At 32.6% G+C, this 25,178-nt stretch overlaps 1 protein-coding gene across 3 annotated transcripts in view; it reads left to right on the top strand.

The window, feature by feature from the left end:
- LOC117123002 (lysophosphatidylcholine acyltransferase 2-like) overlaps positions 1 to 25,178 on the top strand; it is a 37,810-nt gene continuing 12,632 nt past the window's right edge. The window contains exons 1-6 of one of the 3 annotated variants that reach the window (XM_033268788.1): positions 1 to 121; positions 5,024 to 5,169; positions 14,275 to 14,498; positions 21,027 to 21,200; positions 22,556 to 22,649; positions 23,270 to 23,407. In XM_033268788.1, the coding sequence (XP_033124679.1) occupies positions 5,033 to 5,169; positions 14,275 to 14,498; positions 21,027 to 21,200; positions 22,556 to 22,649; positions 23,270 to 23,407 (767 nt within the window). In that variant the 5' untranslated portion in view covers positions 1 to 121; positions 5,024 to 5,032. Of the gene's footprint in view, positions 311 to 5,023; positions 5,170 to 14,274; positions 14,499 to 21,026; positions 21,201 to 22,555; positions 22,650 to 23,269; positions 23,408 to 25,178 lie in introns of all 3 variants that reach the window. The other 2 variants (XM_033268787.1, XM_033268789.1) reach the window with 2 other exon arrangements.

Here is a 25,178-nt window from a genome sequence, read left to right as displayed (position 1 = left end):
GTTTGTACAGTATTGAAAACAAAACATACAGAGAATCTGCAGCTAGAAAAGGATGGTGTTATTGTAATGTAGGCTAGCCATTCCTAGGCCTATAATTGTCGAAGATATGTGAGCATTTCAGGTTCAAAAGATACATTTGTATATTGAAATTGAAGTAGTTATTATATCTGCAACCATCATGAGTTCAGCTGTGGCCAGCGGGAATCTTAGGCTTAGGCATTCATTGCAACGCGCCTCGTCGTTAATCCACCCTGAAGTGCGCAATCCATTCGTTCATCAACTGAATTTAACTACGTTTGACAAGATGAGGGTATGCTCTAGGCATAGGATTATTAGACAAAAAATAATGATGGACTTTAGTACGTACGGGAACCAGTCAATACGAGGGGATTCCACTTGGAGTTTTAGAGCGAATGCTAGTTGAAGTGGATGCCTGTAAGGGGTTCCGGGTTGTTTCGGCCCTGAGTCGATTCGGCCTTGAGTCGATTCGGCCTGGGTCGATTCGGCCGTTTTTGGGCCGAAACACCCGGGTCAGAAGTGGTCGCGCCCTATTGTTCGATTTCAATTAACAGCCGCGGTATGGAGCGCCAAGTACGCACTGTGGTTTATTTGGGTTCTATATTTTTAAAGATCTTTTCTTTTGTGTGTGTGTTTTAGTATGATTTATTTTGTCTTTTTTTACGATCCCTGACTATACATAATACTTTTCTTTTCTGTTTTTTTCTTTTTTTAAAAAGTTTTACAATTGTTATTGTTTATATATTTAATTAGTTTAAGTATTAATTTTACAGTACAGTATGTGGTTATTCAAAAACAATGTTCATTTTTCTTGCTTTTCCCAGTAGTGAAAAGTCAAGTGTACAAGACAGCACATATATTACCAATTTCTAAATGATCCTAAATAAAGGCTTTTGTTTTTTTTTTTGCGTTATTTTAATTGTTAAATCAAATATATCTGAATTTTATATGTTTGTATACGCGGCTAGTATTTTCATTTATCTACAAAAAAATTAGACATTTAAAAAAAAACAAAAAAAACTAGGCCTATCTACGTTGTACCGTCATCATTACTTCAACATGCAAACCGTCAAACAATATTTCATCATTATCATCGTTTTAGAATTTACAAAGAAAACAGTACATCATCCTAATCCAAATCGCAAATATGGATCCATTGGGGGCAGAACCAGAGATGTCAAAAGAAAGGGGAGGGGGATGAAGATCAGGCCTACACAGCGCCTAGGGTGTCCTCATCCTTGTCACCCTTTTAGGCAGTTAAGAAAGGGGAAAAAATGATCGGCCAAAACGCCTCACAAGTTACATTCAAGCCTCTGTCTAGAAAACAAATATTTTGCGCGAATTTATTCGCGCGAATCAAATCTTCGATACGCTTTCTGAGCTCTGATTAGTTGCGTATTTTTTCGCTACGCAAAAACTCCGATAGGAATGTGAATGTGCATGCGCCTTCAATTCGCGTGAATAAATTCGCCTAGTGGAAAACCGGCTTTAGGGCGGTGTTATTTCGCTCGGCCCCATTTTTGGTTCCCCTGTCGGACATCTCTGGATCCGCTCCTGCCGGCAGGGACCCTGTCCATTTACGGTAAATGAAATATTAAATTTTTTTTTTTCAAATCGGAACAATAGACAAGAGGTGAACACACGCGTACACATTCACTGCGGCCATGGCATGTGTCTGCACCTAAAAATAGCCACCAGTCTAATTTATTTTATCATCTGACCTACTTCACTCTTCCTATGCAGTAGTGTGCCCACACATTCCTGAAGGCGGCATACAAAGGATGTCTGCTTCACCCTAAAGAGTATCGTGGAAACCTGTGTGGGCGTTTCTTTCCGATTTTTATAGTTAGTTTCCATGCGACAATCGGCCTTGTGAGTGAAATTTCCGGCTTAATGTCAAAAGAAGTCTGAAACAACCATTAACATTGTAGGCCTATAAATTTTATTTAAACTATATTTTACTATTTCTATTTATTTGTTTATTTTTTTATAAACATGCCTAAACAAAATATGTATCGACAATGGAAATAAAATAAACAAGAAGATACAAAACCTGTGTCTGCTTCACCTTTCTTTTCTCAAATTATACTGTAGTTAATAATTTCTTCAGTTAATTTCTATGCAATGAGTGATTTTGTCGGCCTTATGAATACATTAATATATTTGTTTTATTTTCATTATCACATCATTCAGTATATTTTAATTTATTTTATATAGGTCTATGTATTGTTATAAATAGAACATTAGGTAATGTGAATGGAGATGCAACAAAAAAAACAAAAAACAAAAAAAAAAAATAAAACTAATCCGCTAAATTAACTATAAACCTACTTATTTTAATACCGGTAGATCTAAATTTTATTGGAGCATTTATAAACATGATCCAAATATATCCTATGGAAACGCTAAAAAGAAACGTGTCTCCAAACCATCGACTTGTAACATTTGCGTTGTTTCTGTAAACAGAAAGATAACACCATTTGATACTGCAGTGTGAACTCTTAGACTTAATAATAATAATAATAATAATAATAAAATGCTACTAAAGAGAATTGTTAATATCTGATAATGTTGCAGTAAAAGTTTCATGTTAATAAACGGTACATACTGCTTAGCCGCCTTGTTCTATTAAATTATTATTCGTGGCGACACCTTCAGCGCTCCATACACAGCGGCCGAAATTCATGACAAAAAATTAAAAAATCGGGCCGAAACGACTCAGGGCCAAAACGACCCGGGGCCGAATTGACCCAGACTGAAACGACTCTACACCCCTGTAAGGCTACTTTTCGCCCTCTTCGGATTCAAATTTCTATAACTATCTGTTTTCTTCTATTTATAATTTAAACACATACACATAGGCTTGGCCCAGGCCTATTTAGCAGTGGCTTATCTAGCAGTTGTGGCATGCCCCACCCTTGCCACCATACAGTAAAGCTTACAACCTTATTCACCGCTCCATTGAAAATGTTTGAAGAATGAAAATCATGCACAAGTACCTTAAATCACCTTATTTTGTGCTGGAGGTAGTACCCCCTCCCTCTCTCCCTCACCTACATGTTTTATCAGCTCCCCCTTCCTAATTCAATTTTCCTGGACCTCCTACACTGAAATGTATGGAATGAAAATTTGACCTAATATTTTGTATCCAATGGGGCAGGGCGCAAGCTTGTGATCCGATTTGTCAAGACTGAATTTAAAAATGAAAAAATTATTAAAAGTACCAAAAACCTTTCAAAACGTTAGTTTTTTTGCATAAAAAAAAAAATACAAATCTCATCATTTGTTTTGAAATTTGTTACAGTATATTTGCGCTGAAGGCATCCGCTTGAACTGGCATCAAAGTAGGCTCAAAGTAGCATCCACTCATATTGACTGGCATTCTCTAATATTGTACTCCCATCTGTTCTGTTAGGCAAGATCTTTTTTATACCTTGTTTTGCGAACCCGCCCGCCGCCCGTGAATAATGATTTCGGATAAAATTTAAATTTTAGTATTGGCTCATTAGAGCACCTGCCACCACGAAAAAATGGAAATTTCAGTCAGTATTTCTTTATATCCAAAATATCCAAAAAAGAAAAATTGCATATTTCTATTCCTAATTATATAAATTTAAAGCATACAATGTTTACATTCACCAATAAAATTTTATTTTTATTTTCTATTCTGTTGGGGTGTTTTTGGCAAAACTATTTGCTATGAATGAGAAAACATCATTTTATGTTTTTCCCCCCTCCCCCCTACTCTGATGATCTTTAGAAAAATAGTTTTGCGAAACAAGGTAAGAAAAAAGTCTCGCCAAATGTGCCTTAGTTTCCCCTTTCCAAATTTTACGTTCATTATTTATAAAAAGTGACATATTGGTAGATTTTGAGCAAAATCTAAAGAGTGTCACCTGGGGACCTCTAGGTAATTTGACATGGAATGACCCTACTTCTGTATTCATAAATATTACCAACCTATCATTTAATGAAATCCTCACTTATGGAAAAAAAAATGTCAGTAAAAACATTTTTAATTACAGAAAGTAGTTGTCCATTTTGAATTATGACCATGACCTACTACAGTATATGTTTTTTACTCATTATTCCAAGTAATGTTCATGTGAATCATCCAATCATGTAAAAAATTATGTTTCCCTGCATTTGTGAAATTGTATACTTTCCACTTTTATCTTGACTACCTTGATGAATAATGTAGCTTACTGGTTATGATGCTTGCTTTCATTCCCAAGATCCTGGTTCATTTCCTGTCACGGGAACAGGATTATTTTTTTTTTTTTGTTTTACACAAGACTTCGCTATCTATCTTAACACCACTTAGTACACTCTGATTTTAATAGTTTGATATTATTTGGATCCTTGGCCTTTGTGCTAAGAATTATATTTGATAAAAATAAATCTTTTAAATTATATTTCACTGGCTCATGGGCTTAAATAACCAAAAGTGGTTTAAAGTCAGGCTCTGGAGGAAAAAAATTTTTTGATATGTTGTAGAACTGATTTTTCTAATCCTAAGAGTTGTTTAACGAAAAACTGGGGAACGGTGAACGAGATAAAGATTTTTGAATATTTAAAGTAGTGGGGGAAAAGGGGCGTAACCGCCCATTTTTACAATTTTTCCCCCCAGTTTTTAACTATATAAAAATCTATCTCATTCACCATTGCTTAGTTTTTCATCAAACAGCTTTTTTCTGTCCCACAAAAATAAGTTCTACAACATATCAACAATTTTTTTCCTCCGGAGCCGAACTTTAAGGCTGAGGCATAAACATTTACGTTCAAATTATGATTAAATTCTAGTTTATTTGTGTTTTCAGATGGGTATAATGTATCCTTGTTTAAGTAAGCCTACTGTGACAATTATTCAAACTACTGTAACTTTTCATGAAACACTATGCATTTATACTTAAGACATTTTGAGAAAACTGATATTAATTTAAGTTATTGCCTTTTTTTGTAAGGCGGATGCTACTTTTAATATTAATTTTTTTTTTTTAAACAGATTGCTATAATGTCTGTAACAATAGCGCCCGTCCGCCTAATACTTGTCATGCTAATTCTTCTATTGGATTGTGTAATTGCCAAAATTGCTCTGGGAGGGCTTACAGAGCAACAGCTAGCCACTAAACCAATGAAGGGATGGAGAAGGTTAGTTGCTTTTACTATTTATACAAATTCTACTTTATTTCCTTTTAGTTTCACAGATCATTTGAGAGAAAATTGTAGACATTGATAGACACTGATACAATGTAACATTAACAATACAAGGATGGTGATACTGTATATTTCAGTGTTATCTTTTTACAATAACAATTTGCCCATGATATTGTTATATTTATGAATCATTATCATTTAAACTGGTAGTAATTGCCTGTTTTTTAAGGTAATTATAGGAAACCATAGCAATAACTCTTCTCACAATTTAAAGTTTTTGTTGTTCATATTTGTTTGCATACTGTATTTGTAACATATTTCTTTATCGGTAACTCAGTGATGTCAAATAACAAAATAAAGGATAGAAAAAAATAAATAAAATTTAAGAAAAATAATAATAATAATAATTCTGGATTTATATAGCGCCTCACATTGACACAACCTCGAGGCGCTTGACATAACAATTACTTAACGTAAACGTATTTATTCAAATAAACGTCTGGCGCACCTATTGTTAAGATTTTTGAGGGGGCGTTTATTCAAAGGAGGGTTTTTTTTTTTATTACTGTCAAAATGTGTTACTGCGTGATCATAAAGATTCTAACCAGGTTTGAAAAAAAATTAACATTTAAAGAATGTGTTGAGAATGATGTTGTGTTCATTAGATTTGTTTTCAGTCATTGATAGGTGGTTTTTATTCGAGCGAGATGGTTATTCCAAATGATGCTCCAGAGGGGGTGTTTATTCAAAGCAGGATATTTATGGGAATAAATACGTTACTTGTTACTTGTTCAACTACTGTAGCTGTCTGCATGTTGAAGGCATCAAACTCAAATAGGGGATTATCGTATCATATATGAGGATTTTAGATAGACGTGAACCAGGCTGAAATAGCTTATAGTGCTGTACATCATCAATGATCACAATGGCACCGATTTCATACGTTAATATTTTAATCTGTTTTGGAGTACAGAGATATCATTATCAGTGTATTATCAGTTTAAAAAAATAAAGAGAAATTGTGAAACAAAAAGATGCTGGACTGGACAATATGATTTTAAAATTAACTTCTAAAATTGTTAATATTTTTTACAAATCTACTTTCTCAACATAAAACACATGATATGTGTTGTAAATTCTTGTGTTCATCAATAAGTGCTTGTCTCATTGACAAATGCACTGTGTCTGATAGTTTTAGTTAATTATGTCAATTTTTCATTGACTGCATCATACTTTATTGTGTATTTATTGATTGCATGTTAACATTATATACTAATAATTTTATTATGGCAAGGGGCAATGGAGTCTTGGGACTGATGTGGTGCAATTGCATTTCCTTTGATATTCCTACTAACGCTTTATTTTATCACTTGTTGGACAGGGCTGGAAACTTTTTTTTTTCTTCGTAGCATTGCCAAAATTTTGTGGCACCCCACAAAACATTTGGTAGCACAAGTAAGTTTTTTAGGAGCACATACTTCCTCATCCTTTTCGCACCCATATAAGTTCAATACCATGATTCTTTATATTTCCTCCCCTCTTTCGACAACTGTCCCCAGCCTATGCCCATGGATTATTATGAAAAAATTGCAAAAATCAGAAACATTGCTTGTAAAATAATTTTTTAGATTAAACTTACCAACTAATTTAAATGTTGCATGCACATTAATTCCACGTTACAATTTTTAAATATTCATTTATAATATTTTTATCATTTAAAAACATGATTAAACAATCATTTTACTTACTTTTTCTTTTGATGCTCTGTTAAGAACAAAATAATTCATGAATATAGGCCCATTACCAGTTGCTAGAAACAACTACTGTATGCTTACTGTCCACTACTGTAAATTCAGTGAGAAACATTCCCTATTCCAAACTCCTCATGATAGACGCAGACTCAAAGGTCACCGGGCACTAGAGTCAGTTGACTCTTTGTACCCCGCCAGTACGAAAAAGTAGGTCAGAAAAAGCAGACTAGCTCGTTCAGTAAATGAAATGTAGTAAAGGAGTTTTTGCCTAAATATTTTATTTAAGATTGCTTTCTATATTATTTTCTTTAATTTTGTTTCATAATAAGCCTATTTTTGTTTTTTTATAGTTTTTTAAATTTGAAGATGTTGCTCATGGAGAGACGCATGTTGTTAAACCATAGCTACAGTGAAGTGTGGCCAAGGTTGTGCTCAACCACATGTTTAAAGGAGTGTAATGTTACTTCAAAGTCTGCATTGATAATACTTGGAATATAATATAGTCGATCCAGGTTATGTCTACATGCGTCATGTAGTGTTAAATTTTTATTGCTTGATGCTGGGTCATTTATACCTATAAAAAGTCAAGACACTATCATTCCAAATATCGTTATTCATGAACAGATAAGATAAGGGAACGTTCAAAAATACGGGGAGGTCCTGTTTCATTGACTGTGCGGCAGTCAATAAAAAAATTTAAAATTTGTCCAAGCGGACCTTTTTATACCACAGTCTTGTTCAAGTTGACGGAGATGGCTTATTACCAAGAATGAGTGCACATCAGTTGCTGGCCAAAAGAGACATGGCTTTTGGGTACGACATCACACTTTAAAAGTCTAGCTCATGCTGATTGGTTTATGAATGCTTGTTTTGCATACTGCCTGACTGAAAATCATGGGACTGCACAAGTTGTAAACAATTGGGATTTGAAGGGAATCCACCTTTCTGGCGCTTGTGAAAAATACTCGTGCAATCAATGTTCTGTCATCATTAAAGTTTAATTAAATTTATAAAAGCATCTCTAAAACAAATTGAGAGGATTCACTAAAGGTTCTTGCCCGAAACATTTGGCCCTAATCGTAATAACAATTTCCATGATGCTACTGTATCATTGACACGCTCAATAGATAATAAAACATTATACAGTATGTCCGTTATCTAAACATATACTTTGACCTTTTGTTTCTGTTATGTGTTAATTTGTTTGATTGTAATCTTATCTTGTGTTTTTTATTTAAAGTCCCCAGTTTTTTAATAACACCACAGATACAGTATAGTAGTAAAAAGAAGAAATATTCAACTGAAATAACATATTATATATAATAATGGTAAATTAAATATATATTAAAATTTTAATTTTTTTATAATTATTAATTGTCAATTGAAATAACTACGGATACTACTTGTCTAGCAGGGAATAGTTAAATTACTTGGAAACATCTCAAACCCGAACATCAAAGGTTATAACCCGCGATACCGCTTCTCTTATCATAATCAACTGATAAACAATTTACAACTAATTACTATGACCCAATTGCTTTGCGCATGCTCGCTATAGTGTAAACTACAAGATCTAATACTTCCTGCATCGTGTTCTCATGGTGATCGATGTCGTACCATATGTACCATGATCATACCACCTAAATGTTATACAGAAACGATAAATGGGGCCTAGGCCTATTTTTATGCCCATCCCTGCAATACACTTCTTTTTAGAACACCAAAACATGAATGAAATGTGAGGAAAAGAGTTACAATTTAATACATTTATTAACAATATAAAATATACATTATTCTACAATATTCATTGGAGGTTCCCTGTTTGGTTTTTAAAATAAAATTACCTGTACATTGTATCTAATTACCATTATATTGTATCTAATTGCAATAGCAATCCAATTATAAGTTATGTTTTCTAAACCAGTTATATTTATTAATAATTCTGTCCTATTAAATAGCACTTTCAGTGACGCAGCTCTGGTTTCACAAGTGGATAAAATAAACAAAAAAATGAAAGGAAAGTAAATCAGAATGAAAAGAACTAATTTAATTTGGATCAGGCAAGAAAACATAACTTTGCAGTGGAAATGATAAAACATATGACAGCCTGGGTTTGATTAATTTTTTAAAGGTTGAAAAATCATTACACTTTATTATACAGTAGGCCTAAATTACATCTAATCTTATTTTGTTTGAGAGGGAGATTAAGTAGCGCAATTAAGTAAAAATGATTAGCTGTAGAGTCAACCTCTCACTCTTTCATCTCTGCTCATTTTCAGCTTCCTATTGAAAATTCACTGGTCTTCAATTTCTGACTTCAACCTGAAATTTAAAAAAAAATGAAACTAAAAAAAAAACTGTTTTAGCCGTAGGTGATTTATAAGCTAAAAAAACTTATTGAGGTTGATTTGGCTCAATTTCCTACTGTAACTGTATGCATCATCACTTAATTGCTATCACAACAAAAAGGATGAAAATGGGATACAGGTGACAAATGAAACAACCTTACTTGGGCAGCCTAACTAAGATAAGGGCCTTGGCTTAATAATAATAATAAAATATTAATTAAATTATTGACTTTTTAATACTAAAAATGTACGCCACCCGGCTCAACATGCAGTTTAGGACAATACCTCAATACAAACACAAGTATGACGAGAGAAAGCTAGGCCAAGGTCTACTTTCTGGTTTACCGACATACCAGATTTTGTACGTGTCCAACGCAAAAATATAGGTTCAGTATTGGGTGAATATCTCTTGTAGCCACAATTGCTCGCTCAAGATATCTTCGGCATTTTTAAGATTAAATGTCAATCTTTTACAATATCAAAACCTTAATGACGAGCATTTCAAAATAGATAGTCTGGAAAAGTGAGTAATTTGGCACATTGCAACTACATATATACAGTACTTACCAGAAATTGATTTAAAACTCTGCTTAGAAAATCTCGCCATGTAAGTTAGGGAACACTTTTATAAGATATGTAAAACTGTCTCAAATCAGTCATGTGTAAACTTGCTGTATATTTGTTAACAAACACAAAAAGAGTTTAAAAAGAAAACTGGTTTGAAGTCTAACTGTCGGTACCGCGCGTTTACGATGAAATAACTAGAACACAGCAGGAATTTAAATTGACTTGAACAATAGCATACAATAGGAAATTAATCGGATTAGCACGCCTTAATAGTTTTAGATCATTCCATGTAATTTAACTATTCCCTGCTGTCTACACTATCAAATTTTATGACAAAAAAATGTTATACCCATATTTGGATGTAATATGACATCATCATGCCTATATGGGCACAAACAAATTTGTGACAAAATTTGATAGCGTAAATAGGGCTTTACTGTACATTTGTATCGAACATAGAGAAAGAAAACAAATTTGATTTGATTTGATTTGATTTGATATTTAAATGGTTAATGGTTATTAATTTATAGAGCGCAAAATACAAAAAGTCTCTAAGCGCTATCAGGCAAGTGTAAAGATGGAACGGAAACCAAAACCACAAAATAAAAAGAAGTGAAATTTGAATACCATGCCAGCACCCAAACCGAAGTATGGGGATACGCCCTCATCGCTGGCTGGGATTGACATTCAACCCATGATTCTAGGGGCGAATTTTAAAAATGTAAAATGAAGTATTTTTATACAAATCACATAATTTCTAATTTGAACCTTTTAAATATGCAGACATTTTGTATTCGGAAACTGCATTAATATGTAAAAATATCTTCAAATTATGTATTGCAAGAACAAAATGTAATTTTAATGAAATACAAATTTGACTCACACAGAGAATGAGGAATGATTTTTCAAGAAATGGTACAGTAGAGAACAATATTTGATTTGTGAAAGAATTTATAAATCATATTGTAAAAATGTTCCTTGCATATAAAACAAAAAATGAAACTGCATCCCATATTAAAAATTGGAACTGTTGTTTTCCTTTTTTGTTTTTTAGCTTAAGCAAGTTTAGTCTTGTAGTTGATGATAGAAAAACATAACATAATACTAGATTTTGAAATACATTAAAAAAAGAATACACTATATTCTGTCTCTTATACACATCTAGATGTGTATAAGAGACAGGTATACCTTTACTATTAAGGAAAAGCTGCATTCACATCAGATCAGAACCAACATTCAGAGCGCGTTTCCAAAATGTTGAACGCCCGCATCCCTATTCTTAAACACTAATTAGATTTTCTGATTTATACCTAAAAATGTGATACTGGGTGGCTGCAATTTTTATTTTAATTTGATATTATAATACCAGATTTAGTTTCTTGGCCATGATATTACATTCAACAAGTTGTGTCTGTAGCATAGGCTTAGCCAGCGAGCCGTCTGGCCATCTTTTTGGACGGCCTGCAATTATTTAGGACGGGCCTGCAATTATTTAGGACGGCAACTTTTACTTTGACGGCTTGGCCGGCTTGGCCTAATCAGGTCGGCCTAGCCTAATTGGGCCTGGTCTACCTTTAGCAAGTTCTTTATATTCTTAAAAATCCATCGAATGCTACATTAAACTAAAGCTAAATCATATGATAAAAACAACATCGATTGAGTGCATGTTGTTTTTGTACCAATATTCGGTGGGGATTCCCAAAGGTGGGTGTGACCCTGAGTGGGCATGGTCCGCCTATGGCTTCCATTTTGGACAACCTACTGTATTTCGTTTTTCTGGCTAAACCCCTGGTCTGTAGTCTTACATTACTTGCTACAGATAGCTTTAAAATATACAGTAACATGGAGTAATTGTAAGGCTCTATGGTTGGGAAAACTAACATTCATATAAGGAGCCAAATTAATTAGCTCATCCATCACACAGTTCACTTTATTTCTACAGGTACATGTGTTCTACTACTGTAATAAAAAAATATGAATATATATTTTTAGCTAGTAGAGTACACTATTCTAATTTATAAAATATTACATCACCTTGTGTTGTCTGCCTATAGAGGATAGGTGTTTCAGTTGCCTCCAGTGTTTTTGTGACATCATAATCCTCTGAAATTATTATTTTTTCTCATATTTTCAATTTAATTCAATTCAATTCAATTTAGTTTTATTGTCGAATTTTAAAAAGAAAAAGCAGAGCGGAAATTATTGAATATTAAAAATATAAAAAATTGTACACACAGTAATAAAAAATAAAAATAAAATATAATATTCGAATACATTAAAATGTGAAAGAAGAATTTAAATCTAAATTCTTCTTTCACATTAAAATGTGAAAGAAGAATTTAGATTTAAAATTCATAGTTACATATGATGACCTTCCTGATGTTTAACTCTTGAAGATAATAAAACCATTGGCTTATGATTGAAAATTGGAAAAACAACTGTAAGCGCACACTTGTTTGGTTTCAGAGCCTTTGTGTACAAATGTTTCAGTTTCACGCACTGTACTTCAATACTATTCACACACTGTACTACAAAATATTGTGCAAATGTACTATTTATAATAGAGGTTATTATGCACAGTACTGAAAGATGATGATGAATAGAATAAGTAATGTATAGTATTGATTGCCTTTTTAAAATATTAATAATATTAAGAAGTACAGTATGTACGTTACCAGCAGGGTCCTACTTAGAATGGATTTTAATTACATGAGAAAATTACGGAAATGTCACAAACAAAAATGGAGTTATCATTTTTTTGAAAAAAAGTAAAGTGTAAAATGCTCATCATTGCTCTAATTTAAGCACATAATTTGCAATTTAGACGTTTTGCTGCCATGTATTATGTTTTTAGGAATTCTGAATTTTAAATGCATAAATAATACCATTATAAATAAAACTTTAAACTTTACAGGCAATTTCTATGTATTTTTGTTGGTTCCATGAAACAAGCCTTCACATTTCTTTAGGAATTTCCACTCAAGAAAAAGTGTTAATTACTTGATGGACATGTAGAAATTGACAGTCTTTATACAACATATGATTTAACTTTAATTTATACTAAAATTAATTTCTATAATGGACAACCTACAAATTTTGTCAGTGAAATTCAAAGGCAGATGAACAAAACCAATCAATTAAGCTTGTAAAAGCTCATTTTATTTTAATAGTGATAAGGAAATCTTCCAGAGCTGGTGGATGATTGGGACCATTTGCTGACATGAAGCAGAGGGAGGTAGTCCCAACCATCCAACAGTGAGAGAAATAGAACTGCTTTAGCAAAATGAATGTTGTATTTATTTTATTATACCTCATTAAACAGCAAACTGTCCGTCTACATTTGCCATTACGATCTGTGAGGGTAAAATTACACAGTTTGCATATGGTTAATGTACAGTAGTTGGTAGTGCGGTAGTTGTGTTTGCTTAGTACTTTTTTGTGCGTTAGCAATATTTTGTACGCTCAGGAAAGTAGTCAAAAACTACCGCACCACTTACCGAATTGAATTGACCAATGAAATGTACAGTATGAGCTATACAGTAAAGTTAGCTTGATTATACAAAATGAAATTAAAGCAATTCATCTAGGATAGTGTTTTGGAAACAATGTGGGGTTTTCCAAAGATTGTTTGTGCGTGAAAAATGCTGACTAACGCCAACTTTTGCAACATAAATCTTGTTTTTCTTCATATTCTATTATTATTTAGGAAACATTTTTATTGAAATCATGTTATATTACCAAAGGAAATTTTCTTCGCCCACTGTAGTAATTATGAAAATGTCTACAATGGTAGGTCTAAATTCTATTTAACTCTACAACAGTCAGCAATGTGGCTTATTCTACATCAACATTTCACCTTCCCATTTTTGGCTTTTTGCTATAAAACAGTTTCTGCCATCATATTTTCCTGTTGCTTTGACTGAAATCCATTTATAAAGCAATAGCTTGTTAAGTTACACTATGGAATATGTGTATTTTTTTTTTTCAAAATAAAGGTCAATTTCTGTTCTCATTTTACATTAAAATTGTCAAATAACACAATGAACTGCTGCAGCTACCTAAAGCTATGAATAATATGAAATTGAAATTTTTACCTAATCTATGTTTTGCTTTTATTTTATGGTTATCATAAAGGTGCACATACAGTAACCATCTCATAAAGAGCTAATCATAAAGACCATTTTCCACTTGCAAGATTCATGCTATAAATGTAAACATATTACTAAATATTAATTTTTTAACTTATCTACATATGCCTTTACAAAAATAGACTCCAAAAATTGATCCAAACATTCTTCATTTTAATCCTGAAGTCACTGCCATGTTTGATTATACATATTCCACCTTTCCATTTATCCTCCTGCTAAAATCATAGTTTCTGCCCTCATTTTTACTGTTGCTTTTGACTTGCCTCTTTCCTACCTCCATTCCAGAATGTTGCTGTACCCCCTCTGGTTGCTTGGACGCTTCCAGTTCTTTCTTATGGGCTTTCACTATATTTCAGTGAAGGGTAAAAAAGCAACTTGTGAAGAAGTTCCTATTTTCATTATCGCACCTCACACCACCTTCTTTGATGCTATTATTGTTTTCGTGTTGGGGCTTGAGTCTTCTAGCGTTGTGTCCCGAGAAGAGAATGGGAAAGCACCTTTATTTGGAAGTAGGTATTTTGTTTATGTTTCAAACCCGTGAAAATTACACCATATAATACACCAAATTTACATCCAGGTGCTGACTGGCCTATCGGTTAATCAGACGTAGACCAAAGCATCTTTTGCATTCTTTGTGGAAAAAAATACGTACAAAGTAAATTTTGGTTGTGTGTGCCTAATGATCAGGTTCCAGATTATTATGATGTGCAACTCGTATTATAATATCATTTTGGTATACAATTACTGACGGAAGTAGGTAAACTCGGCCACAAGTCAACTTGGCCACAAATCAACTCGGCCACAAAAAGTTCGGCTACAGTCAACTCGGTCACAAGTTATTTATAATTAAAATGAAATGTAAATATTACTCAGTTTTTGCATCCTTTTTCTTCAATATGATTGAAATGAAGTACACAGTACATTTTAGTAAAATTCTGATTATCGTTGTGAGATCTTTGTACGGTATTCATTTCTTCACACTGTACTCTTATTCAACAGAGAAAACCCGCCACTTACAGAATGGAATAAAATCTGACAATAATGTAACATTAACAATTTAAGCAATCTTAATAATAAAGAAAAACGCATATTAATGTTTAATTTTTTTCATGTTAAAACACTGACATGAAACATGGGTACATACTGTAGACCTAACCATAAAAAATTGAAATAGAAAAACCACATTATGATTTTTTAAATGTTAAAAATTTATTTTGAATCTGACAATTCAAATGAATGCACGATGGCGTGCATTTCAAACTATTTTATTTAGAACCACGCACAAGAATTAGGCCTACGTTAAAATTAGGTGGGGCGCATAGCATCTAGTATCAATTATCTACAATAGGAACAATTGGTATTGTTGAGTGACAGACATTTCGCTTCAGTCCTTCATATTTGTTCGACCGTTGGGGGCTATGTTTGAAACCCGTCAGTGACAAGGATGCATCCAATGACGTGAATCACCGGTGACGTGTCAGTGACAATTCCTTTTTAAATATTTACTTTAATAATACTAATTAGTCATAATAACGATAATAAAGGTGATAACAACAACAATATTAATAGTAATATTTATTTTATTAACAATGCTAATAGTAATAATACATGGTATTAATAACGATATTTAAATATCTATTTTGATAATACTAATTAGTGATAATAACGATATTGAAGGTGATAATAGCAATAATAACAGCAATAATAAATTAAATATAATGTTTATTTTTATGATAATAGTAATACTAATTAGTATAGTAATAATGATGATACTTATAATACTAGGCCTACTTTGATATTTAGGGTAATAATATCGATAATAAAGGTGGTGACAACAGCAACAATAATATTAATAATAATAATAATATGAGAAAAATACCAATCAAACACCAATAACAATATTTTTAAAATTACTATTATTAAAATAATAACACTAAGACTAAAATTTAATAATAATAATAATAACAATAATAATAATATTAATAATAATATGAATAAAAAAATTCGATTATGGAGAATTATTTATATGGTAACAATAATAATAATAGCAAAAATTTAAACAATACAAAATGTTAATGCTAAGACTAATAATTAAAATTAAAACTAACGGTGATGAAAACAACAATATAATAATAGCAACAATATAATAATAACAGCAATGACAACAATAATAACAGCAATAATAATAACAATAAGTATAGTAATACTTAAAGAATTAGTATTTTATACTTGATGAATTACTCCTCATGAGGAAACTTTTTCAATTTTCAATTTTTGAACCAGGTTTTGCTGATCTCTTCTTATCTCTATTAATTACCTCTTCAGGGAATTTTGTAACAAGATTAACAATGAAGCTCATTAGTTGTGAATAGTTCATAAGAAGACTAGCACAATTAAATAAAAAACCATGCTGTAACTTCTAAGATAAGTCATTGATTTTTAAAATTCAAAAGCATATCTATTATGATTTTTATCTGAAATTATAGCTAAGGTAATAAAAATGCCAATTTTTTTTTAACAACAGGTTTTTAACATTTTTCAGCCTGGTTTTTAAATACTATACTGATAATTTATTGAGAAACAGCAATGCCTGCTGTGATAATGACTCTTAAGTAGAGGTATTCTTCTTTGATGTTTATTTGGATTATTGAGATAAGATTCTGGCAAAACCTGGTTCACCAACACGCCTGAATGCTGGTTTGCTGGTAAATGGGATAGTAACAGCATGTCAAAGTGTGGTACCATAAATGACTTGGGGCCGAGTTGACTTGTGACTGAGTTGACTTGTTGCTGAGTTGACTTGTGGCCCGAGTTGACTGTGACCGAGTTGACTTGTGGCCGAGTTGGATTGAATTCTTACTGACTGACACCAATCAATAATGATTGTAGAATACGTTATAGAGGTAGGTATACATGCAGTGTTTTCAACATTTTTTTTTTCTACCCTCTTTCTTTCTTCCTCCTTTCTTTTTTAAAAAAAATATATGTGGTAAATTATTAGTTGTCAGTTTTCAAGACCAAATGCTAGTAAACGTCAATGGACATAGATAGTTGAACTAATAAGCAATTAATAGAGCTCCGCATAGTACACTATAGGAAAATTATTATACGAAGGTTAGATTTAATGCTTGAAAAAATTTCCTGAGGGCCTGCAAGCCGAAGGAAATTTTTGAATGCATTAAATCTAACCTATAAAGTTTAATAATTTTCCGCTAGGGTACGATGCATGGTGACGTACTAATTGCTTTATAAGTCAATCGCCAGACAGGTAAAAATCTTGGGATGATTTCATAACTATGCTAGGCTATGCCTAGGCTAGTAGTAGTAGGAGGCCTCGGCGGCTCTACATCTAATTTCGTTCCTTGAGTCTTTAAAATAGGTCTAGAATATTCCTATTAAACGTTCAGTTTGTTTAGATTAATAGCGTTCATTGATTCAAGGAATTTCTTATTGTTCATACTTATTATTATATTTAAAGTAATTTTCTTTGGGTTCTAATTAACCTTGTTTTACGAAAGTATTTTTCAATTACAATTCAATTTTTATCGAGGTGCACGATGTCTGCGGTGACGAAAAAATGAGGAAATTTTTTGCACACAAACCTAAAAAAATCAAGCCAAGCGTCCACTAATTGAAAAATTAGTGGACGTGGGGAATAGGCAAATAACATTAGGAGTTGCCGTGATGAAGTCACGATTGACTTTATAACAAGAATTAAACCACAAAAAACTTGTGAACATTATATTTGTTAATGCTAACCCATTTTTTTGCAAATTAATTTTATTTTTATGTGTTTACTAACTGTAATTGGTATCACGATACACAGCTCATAATAAATCTCCTGGAAGTGGCTTCTCCCAACTTGAAACCCTTGCATGTGTTGGTAGGTGGGCGATTCCTGAGTTTTTTATTTGCATTATTTGACCTGCAGTTTCATTGCTTGTAATTTAGTAATTAAAATACAACTAAAAAAATTTAACAAAATATGTAATCTAAACAAGAAAAAAGAAAATAGAACTGACTGACCTTTTTTTGCAAGTGGAAAATGGTGCTCTGAGCAGCTCTCTGACACAGATACATGCACCTTATATGACATATTTTGTACTATTATTATATTACATTGCAAGGGAAAGCAATTTTTTTCATTCATTGTGTTTTAAAATTATAACAAATATAGTGTTGATTTATATATATATGTGCAAATGTTTGTGTCTATATGTACTGTAGTATTATTTATCTGAACTACTGTAAAGATAATCAAAATGAAGTCACCATGTTGGTACTACATCAAGGAATTCATGGTTTAAAGCAAATTTATTGAGTATTGATATTAAAATGGCTGTTCATTGTTCACTGCATTGGATCAGATAAAGGAATCAAAAGATCAAGGAGAATTTATTGTTAGCAAGAAAACAAATTGGTTATAATATCAGGATGTTAAACAATGTCAGTGAAAATGATACTTTGTATAGTTTTGTGTTAAATGCCAGTAACAAGCACACAACCTTAGCTTACTGTGCCTGATGATATTAAACCAACAATTGTAAATAATGTGATAAGAGTTGCAATCCAAAAATGTAATTTTAGTTTAAATAATTAGCTTATTTAATACAAAAATCAAAGAAAACGAGTTTCTAAAAGTTAGAGAGCAAAATTAATGTGCTGCGTTACTGATAGACAGAGTGCTAGTTATGTTCTTTATTATCAAGTAAGACTCACATTATAATTATTATTCCGTGGTAGTTTGTACTTTGAAAATATGGTCTCAATTTCGTAAGATCTTGGAATTAGGAGGATCTGATCTTGTCTAGGTTGACATATTTCTAATGTACTAGAATGAATCTTATATTAAGATATTGAGCTGGGCACATACTGTACTGCATTGACAGTCATCCGCCAATGCAATTCCACAGCAACATGAGATGGATTGTTTTTATGACAATCTGCTCAGTCTGTCATTAGCGATCAGCAGATGACGTTGCATCGTCAAGCGCTCAGAGAGCAGAGTTGAATTATTCAGCTGACAGTCGTATGACGGTGATGCAGTACGTGTCTGGCGTAACTGTATAGGCTTTTAGCAATTCTTGATTTCCATATTCTCCCATCTTTCCATAATATATATTTTTATTTCTTGATTATATGATTTTATGCTTTTCCATTCTGTATACATGTTGAAGTGGTGCAGGGGCTCTAACTTTTCCAATATATTGTAAAATATTTTTTTTTTTAATTTTTTATATGTTTTATTTTGTAAGTGGTGTAATTAAATTAACCTTTGTTATTGCTACAGTGAAACCTTGATTTTATCAACTGTACAGTACAAAAGTAGAAGTTATGTATAATTGAGGATTGTATTTTCTTGGAATTTTCAATTATTGTTTCTAAAATATGCAACCATGAGTAGAGAGTTAGTTTGCCTTTACTGTCTTCCTTATCAGATCATAAAGTATACATTGTACCTAAATGTGGTATAAATTTACTGTACACAGTGTGGAATTTTCGGTTTGAATATCAGAAATAGACTAGACGGGCAAAGTGAACCTGCATGTAAAGTACAGGTGTAATGAGCAATTACAGTACAAGTACCGATGTTGAATCGATCGTGCTGTAAAAATGCAGGCTTGCTGAACATTTATGTCAATTTAGACTAATATTTTCCCTGAGTAACACCTAGTCGTTATCGTATAAAACAAAATTCTGTACTAAATTGTGGTATATTTGAATTCATTAATCTAGATGACCTCGCCCAGGTTCATGTGGATTATACTGTATCCTTCTCTTGTGGGTGAATCTGTGTGGAAATGCAAAAAAAAAATAATAAGTTCTGGTGAAATGTTAATTACTCTAATTTTATGCAAAAATGAGTAACATTCAAGAAATAAAAATGTTGAATTAATTATTCAAGAATAGCCAATTTTCTACTATGGTTGAAAAGCAAATAAGCCTTGAATTTTTTTTGTAAAAAAAAAAAAAAAAAGCCGTAAAAATGCAGGCTTGCTGAACATTTATGTCAATTTAGACTAATATTTTCCCTGAGTAACACCTAGTCGTTATCGTATAAAACAAAATTCTGTACTAAATTGTGGTATATTTGAATTCATTAATCTAGATGACCTCGCCCAGGTTCATGTGGATTATACTGTATCCTTCTCTTGTGGGTGAATCTGTGTGGAAATGCAAAAAAAAAAGAATAAGTTCTGGTGAAATGTTAATTACTCTAATTTTATGCAAAAATGAGTAACATTCAAGAAATAAAAATGTTGAATTAATTATTCAAGAATAGCCAATTTTCTACTATGGTTGAAAAGCAAATAAGCCTTGAATTTTTTTTGAAAAAAAAAAAAAAAAAGCCCTAGTAATTATAAATGAATAACTTTAAATTGCCTTAAATCAACAAATTGATAATTTTATACAATTAAATTTTGTAAAATCAAGGTATCGCTAGTTGTATAGTACCTCAGCGTATCTTAATGCAGGCCCGTAGCGTAGTGGGGTTAAGGTGGTTTCTACGAATTGCCCATTTAAAAACGAAAAATTGATATATTCGTAGATATATTTACAATGTTCTCCAGAGTATTAAAGATAAGAGTCCACTTTCCACTGAAATGAACCTCCCACAAATTAAGTCACGCTACGGGCCTGTATCTTATATTTAGTATGCATCTCTTGTATTGTCATTTCTTTTTTGTATTACCATATTATGCTAGCATTTTTCTTAATATTAATATCCGTCATTATGTTAATGTTATTTCATTGTCATTGTCATTCATCATATAAATGTGATTTTATCTTTTGCCCATTGGTAGCAATAATTTAATAAAACAGAAAAAAACAGCATAGCATTGTAAAAGATTATAGAATCAGTAACATACATTATATTTTTTTTTATGCACTTTTCTTGCCTTTTCTTTTTGGCTATTTTACTGTACGTAGGGATTCATCAATTTTTCCTACAATATAAAAATGAACTACCTGTATGCTAGCTGTAAGTTTATCTACCTATTTTCATACATATTGAAACTTACTCCTCCCTTTAGTATTAGTACGTGCTTTGCAGCCAGTTTTTGTGTCAAGGACAGACCCTCATTCCCGCCAGAATACTGTCCGTGAGATTATAAGGCGTTCTCAGCCTGGTAGTGAATGGCCGCAGATTCTAATTTTCCCAGAAGGCACCTGTGCGAATAGAACCTGTTTAATTTCCTTTAAGCCAGGTATGTTCATTATTCATTCGTTCATTAATTTATCCATAATAAAAATGTTATAATAGTAATCAATTAGAATAGATATTCTATTCAGTAGATGAGAATTGGTTTTAAGGTATTGAAGTAATGGATAAAAAATTGCCGGGCTTGAAGGCAATTTTTTTAATGCAATTATTCAATTCTAATCTAAGTGCAATCCCCTCTAGATTATGGAAATAAAAAAAATAATTGTATGCTTTAAAGGTCAAGCACCTTCTTGTTCAGCTTCCAAACTGTTGCCTTTAAAGTGATACAGTAGGCTATAGCTAGCCTAACTAGGTGCTTTTAGAATTGTAAAGGATTACGCTAACAATCTTTTAATAGTTATTACTTAAGGCCTAGCCAGATTTATGGTTACCTTTTTTGATCCATTGTATAGAGATAAAATCATTGAAGGGAGTTTCTTTGGATTCTAATTTTGTTTCTTGCTCTGCAAGTACTAAAACCATGTTGTCTAGCTACAATAATCATCTGCATAAAGCAGACAACAGCAGCAGCAGCATTATCAAGAGAAATGGCTTCAACAAGAGCAGTTTAACAGCAACATCAGCAAAAATAACATCAACACAAGCACAGGACAAGACTCTGTTGTGGTAGTTGTGGGAGAAGTTGTCTTGATATGATTTTTTTTTTTTTTACCCTAATGATCCCTGTGTAATCGTTTCCCCCAAGCAGTGAACAACCCATGTATGGAGGTGTCACTGGTTATACTGACCGAAAGTTTGATTGAAATCGGCCCAATCGTTTGGCACTAGTAGCGTTTTCAAACGTTGCCAGATAAACAGATAAAAATTACCCCTTAATGACCTTTGATTCCAAATCATTGAACACCCTATAGACTCGTGTCTTCTGCCAATGCATATGTGCAAAGGACAAGACTGTGCTATGTTATTTGTAATAGAAGTAGTCTTTCATATGATTATTGGTTTTTTGACCTTAATAAACCATGACCTTTGACCCCAAGTGGAACACCCCATGTATGGGAAGTGTCACCAGTTATACTAACCAAGTTTGGTACAAATTGGCCCAACTGTTTGGCCTAGTAGCCTTTTGAAATGTTGCCAGCAGAAGAAGAATCAGAAGAACGCTAAGAAAATATAACCCAGTCTGCCTGCGGCTGACTGGTTAATAAGAACATCAACAACAGCAGTAGCAACAGCAGCGTCAAAAACAGCATCAACAACAATAGAACATCAACGACATCATGAGCAACAGCATCAAAGCATTGCAGCAACATTTAGCAATAAGAACATATCATCATTACCAGTAACAACACCTCCCGCAACACATTGTTGTATCTAATAATAGTATTTTCTTTTAAACAGGAGCATTTTACCCAGGCTTACCAGTACAGCCTGTTGCTTTGCATTATAAAACTAAACCTGACACAGTGATATGGACTTGGGAAGGTCCAAATGCGTGAGTGCTTAAAATTTATACACATTTTGTATACATTTTCATTAATCTATAGATTCTAAATATGTGGTTGCATTGAAAACTTTATCCTAGCTAATTGAACTTGAATTTAAATACACAGTAGATTTTACTGATACCGAGGGTAAATACAATTTACTTGCCATGGTACGCATTTATGAATATACATAGACAAATCCAAATATAATATTTAGGCATGATTAATTTTCAGGCATAAGGTTTGGAAATGACTATATACTTTGATGAATACTGTTCTCCCATCTTAGATTAATATCATCTCAATATATACTCAAACATTAGCCATCTCAACTCAATTTAATTCAATTTATGTCAGAAAGTGTTATTTTGTGATCATGATATATCTTAAATTCCATGTTAACAATTATTTAATTCTGGTTTCATTTGAAAATGGAATGATATTAAAAATCATGTGTCAATTCTATTTTGTTTTGTTCAGTCATTTTGAAGATGCTATTCAAGTATGTGAACATAAAGTTAACATTACATATTACCAAAAACAGAATAAATGTCTTTTACATGGTACTAAATATTCCTATTATCTTGTTAGTATTCGTGTACTGTAGGTATATCTGTTTCTTTTCCAGATTAACATGTTTGTGGTTAACATTCTGCAATTGGAATAACGAGTTGGAAGTTGAGTTTCTACCAGTTTACAAACCAAATGACGAAGAGAAGAAGGATGCTAAGTTATTTGCTCGAAATGTACGGGATGTCATTGCAAAGTAGGCTCCTTGCATTTTACCTTTTATTTTTTTAACCAAATTGGATGATTCCAGCTATAGCCCTGTCCCTCCAATTGTTGCTAGGGACAAAACGACAGTGTAAAAACATGCACACAAGTGCATTTGGGAGAACACACATTTGTGGTTTAACACGAGTGCAAACACATGTGTTCCTGGCCCTATTCTGATTGTTTTGTTGTTAATGTTAAGTTTGATCAACACTCAGGCATGAGGGAATTTCATATTTTTTCACTTGTCCCCGGACAAGTACCTTTGAAAAATGCACTTGTCCTGAAGACAATTTTACTTGTCCCAATATGTGGCAAAGACAAGCCAAACCAGTCACTCGTCGCAAAAATCGATTTTGAGTTATTGATACAGTGTTGGAGAGTAAAATAATAGCTATAAAATGGTAAAAACATCATTCAAATCGGACATTTCCTTATGAAGTTACAAGCGTTTAACCACACAGCTGTTTAAAGAACAATATATGAGAAATTAACCATCAAAGTTTATGATTTCAGGCATTTCTCATGCAGAAACTATCTTTAAATTCTTAAAAAGTATTGTTTTAACATTGAAAATGGGGAAAAATAACAGCATAGAATGATGTGTAGATATGTAAAGGTTAGTTTAGTGCAATAAAATAGATTTTCAAAAATTTGATATTCCGGCATGTTTTAGCCATTTTCTCTGAAACATGATTTGAGACGAGTGACTGGTTTGGCTTGTCTTTGCCACATATTATCGTGCAATAATCATAAAAAAATATATTTTTTTAAAAAGTATTTTTGCTATGGCCCTACAACATTAAAAGGCCAACATGCATACTGCATTGATCACGCAAAAATGTTTTTCTTTCTTTTTTTAATTTGCAAGAATTAAAACGACAACTGCAACTAAAAATTTCTCAGGCATGGTTGATTCCCACGATACACGAGTTCTCAGCCACACGCTGACAGGACTGTGTTTTATGACGTTATTATTTATTTTTTTTTTTGTGGGAGGGGGGTGGCAATACCTTATGTTTGTACCCGTTTGCAGATCTTAATCAATTCTAATACTAACTTCAAATGTATTTTATTTTATTTCTTTTAATTTTTTTTTTTTTCCGGAGGATACAAAAAAAAAACTAATTCAAATTGCACAGGAAAACCTCTAGAAAAGGAGATGCAGAGAATCGTAAATACTTGTGTTCCTACTATCAAGCCCTCAATTTTCTGCAAAATATTTGTGGAAATCGGCACATATTTTCGAAATGTGGCGACAGATTTCTGGGCCTAATATTTTTTGCGGGGAATATTTTACAGCCTGACACATCCTCATTTTGTTAATTGCAAAATAAATAAAATTGCTTACCTCTCAACGAAAGACAAGCACTAGGCCTATATAACTCTGAGCATGGGCAGAGGGGATGAATCCCTTCTAGAAAATCTAGACGGCAAAATTTTTGAGACGGGAAAATATTCATTTTTAGGCCCTAAACCCTCAATTTTTAACTTTAGTTTTACAAGATTTGCAGGGGCGGATTTAGGGTGGGGGCCGGCCCTGTCTCTTATACACATCTAGATGTGTATAAGAGACAGGTGAACAACCCATGTATGGAGGTGTCACTGGTTATACTGACCTAAAGTTTGATTGAAATCGGCCCAATCGTTTGGCACCAGTAGCGTTTTCAAATGTTGCCAGATAAACAGATAAAAATTACCCCTTAATGACCTTTGATCCCAAATCATTGAACACCCTATAGACTCGTCTCTTATACACATCT

Source organism: Anneissia japonica, unplaced genomic scaffold, assembly GCF_011630105.1.
Source record: "Anneissia japonica isolate Jap-2015-1 unplaced genomic scaffold, ASM1163010v1 scaffold1030_len608725_cov174, whole genome shotgun sequence".
Taxonomy (NCBI): domain Eukaryota; kingdom Metazoa; phylum Echinodermata; class Crinoidea; order Comatulida; family Comatulidae; genus Anneissia; species Anneissia japonica.
This window is presented reverse-complemented; position numbering and strand designations above follow the sequence as displayed.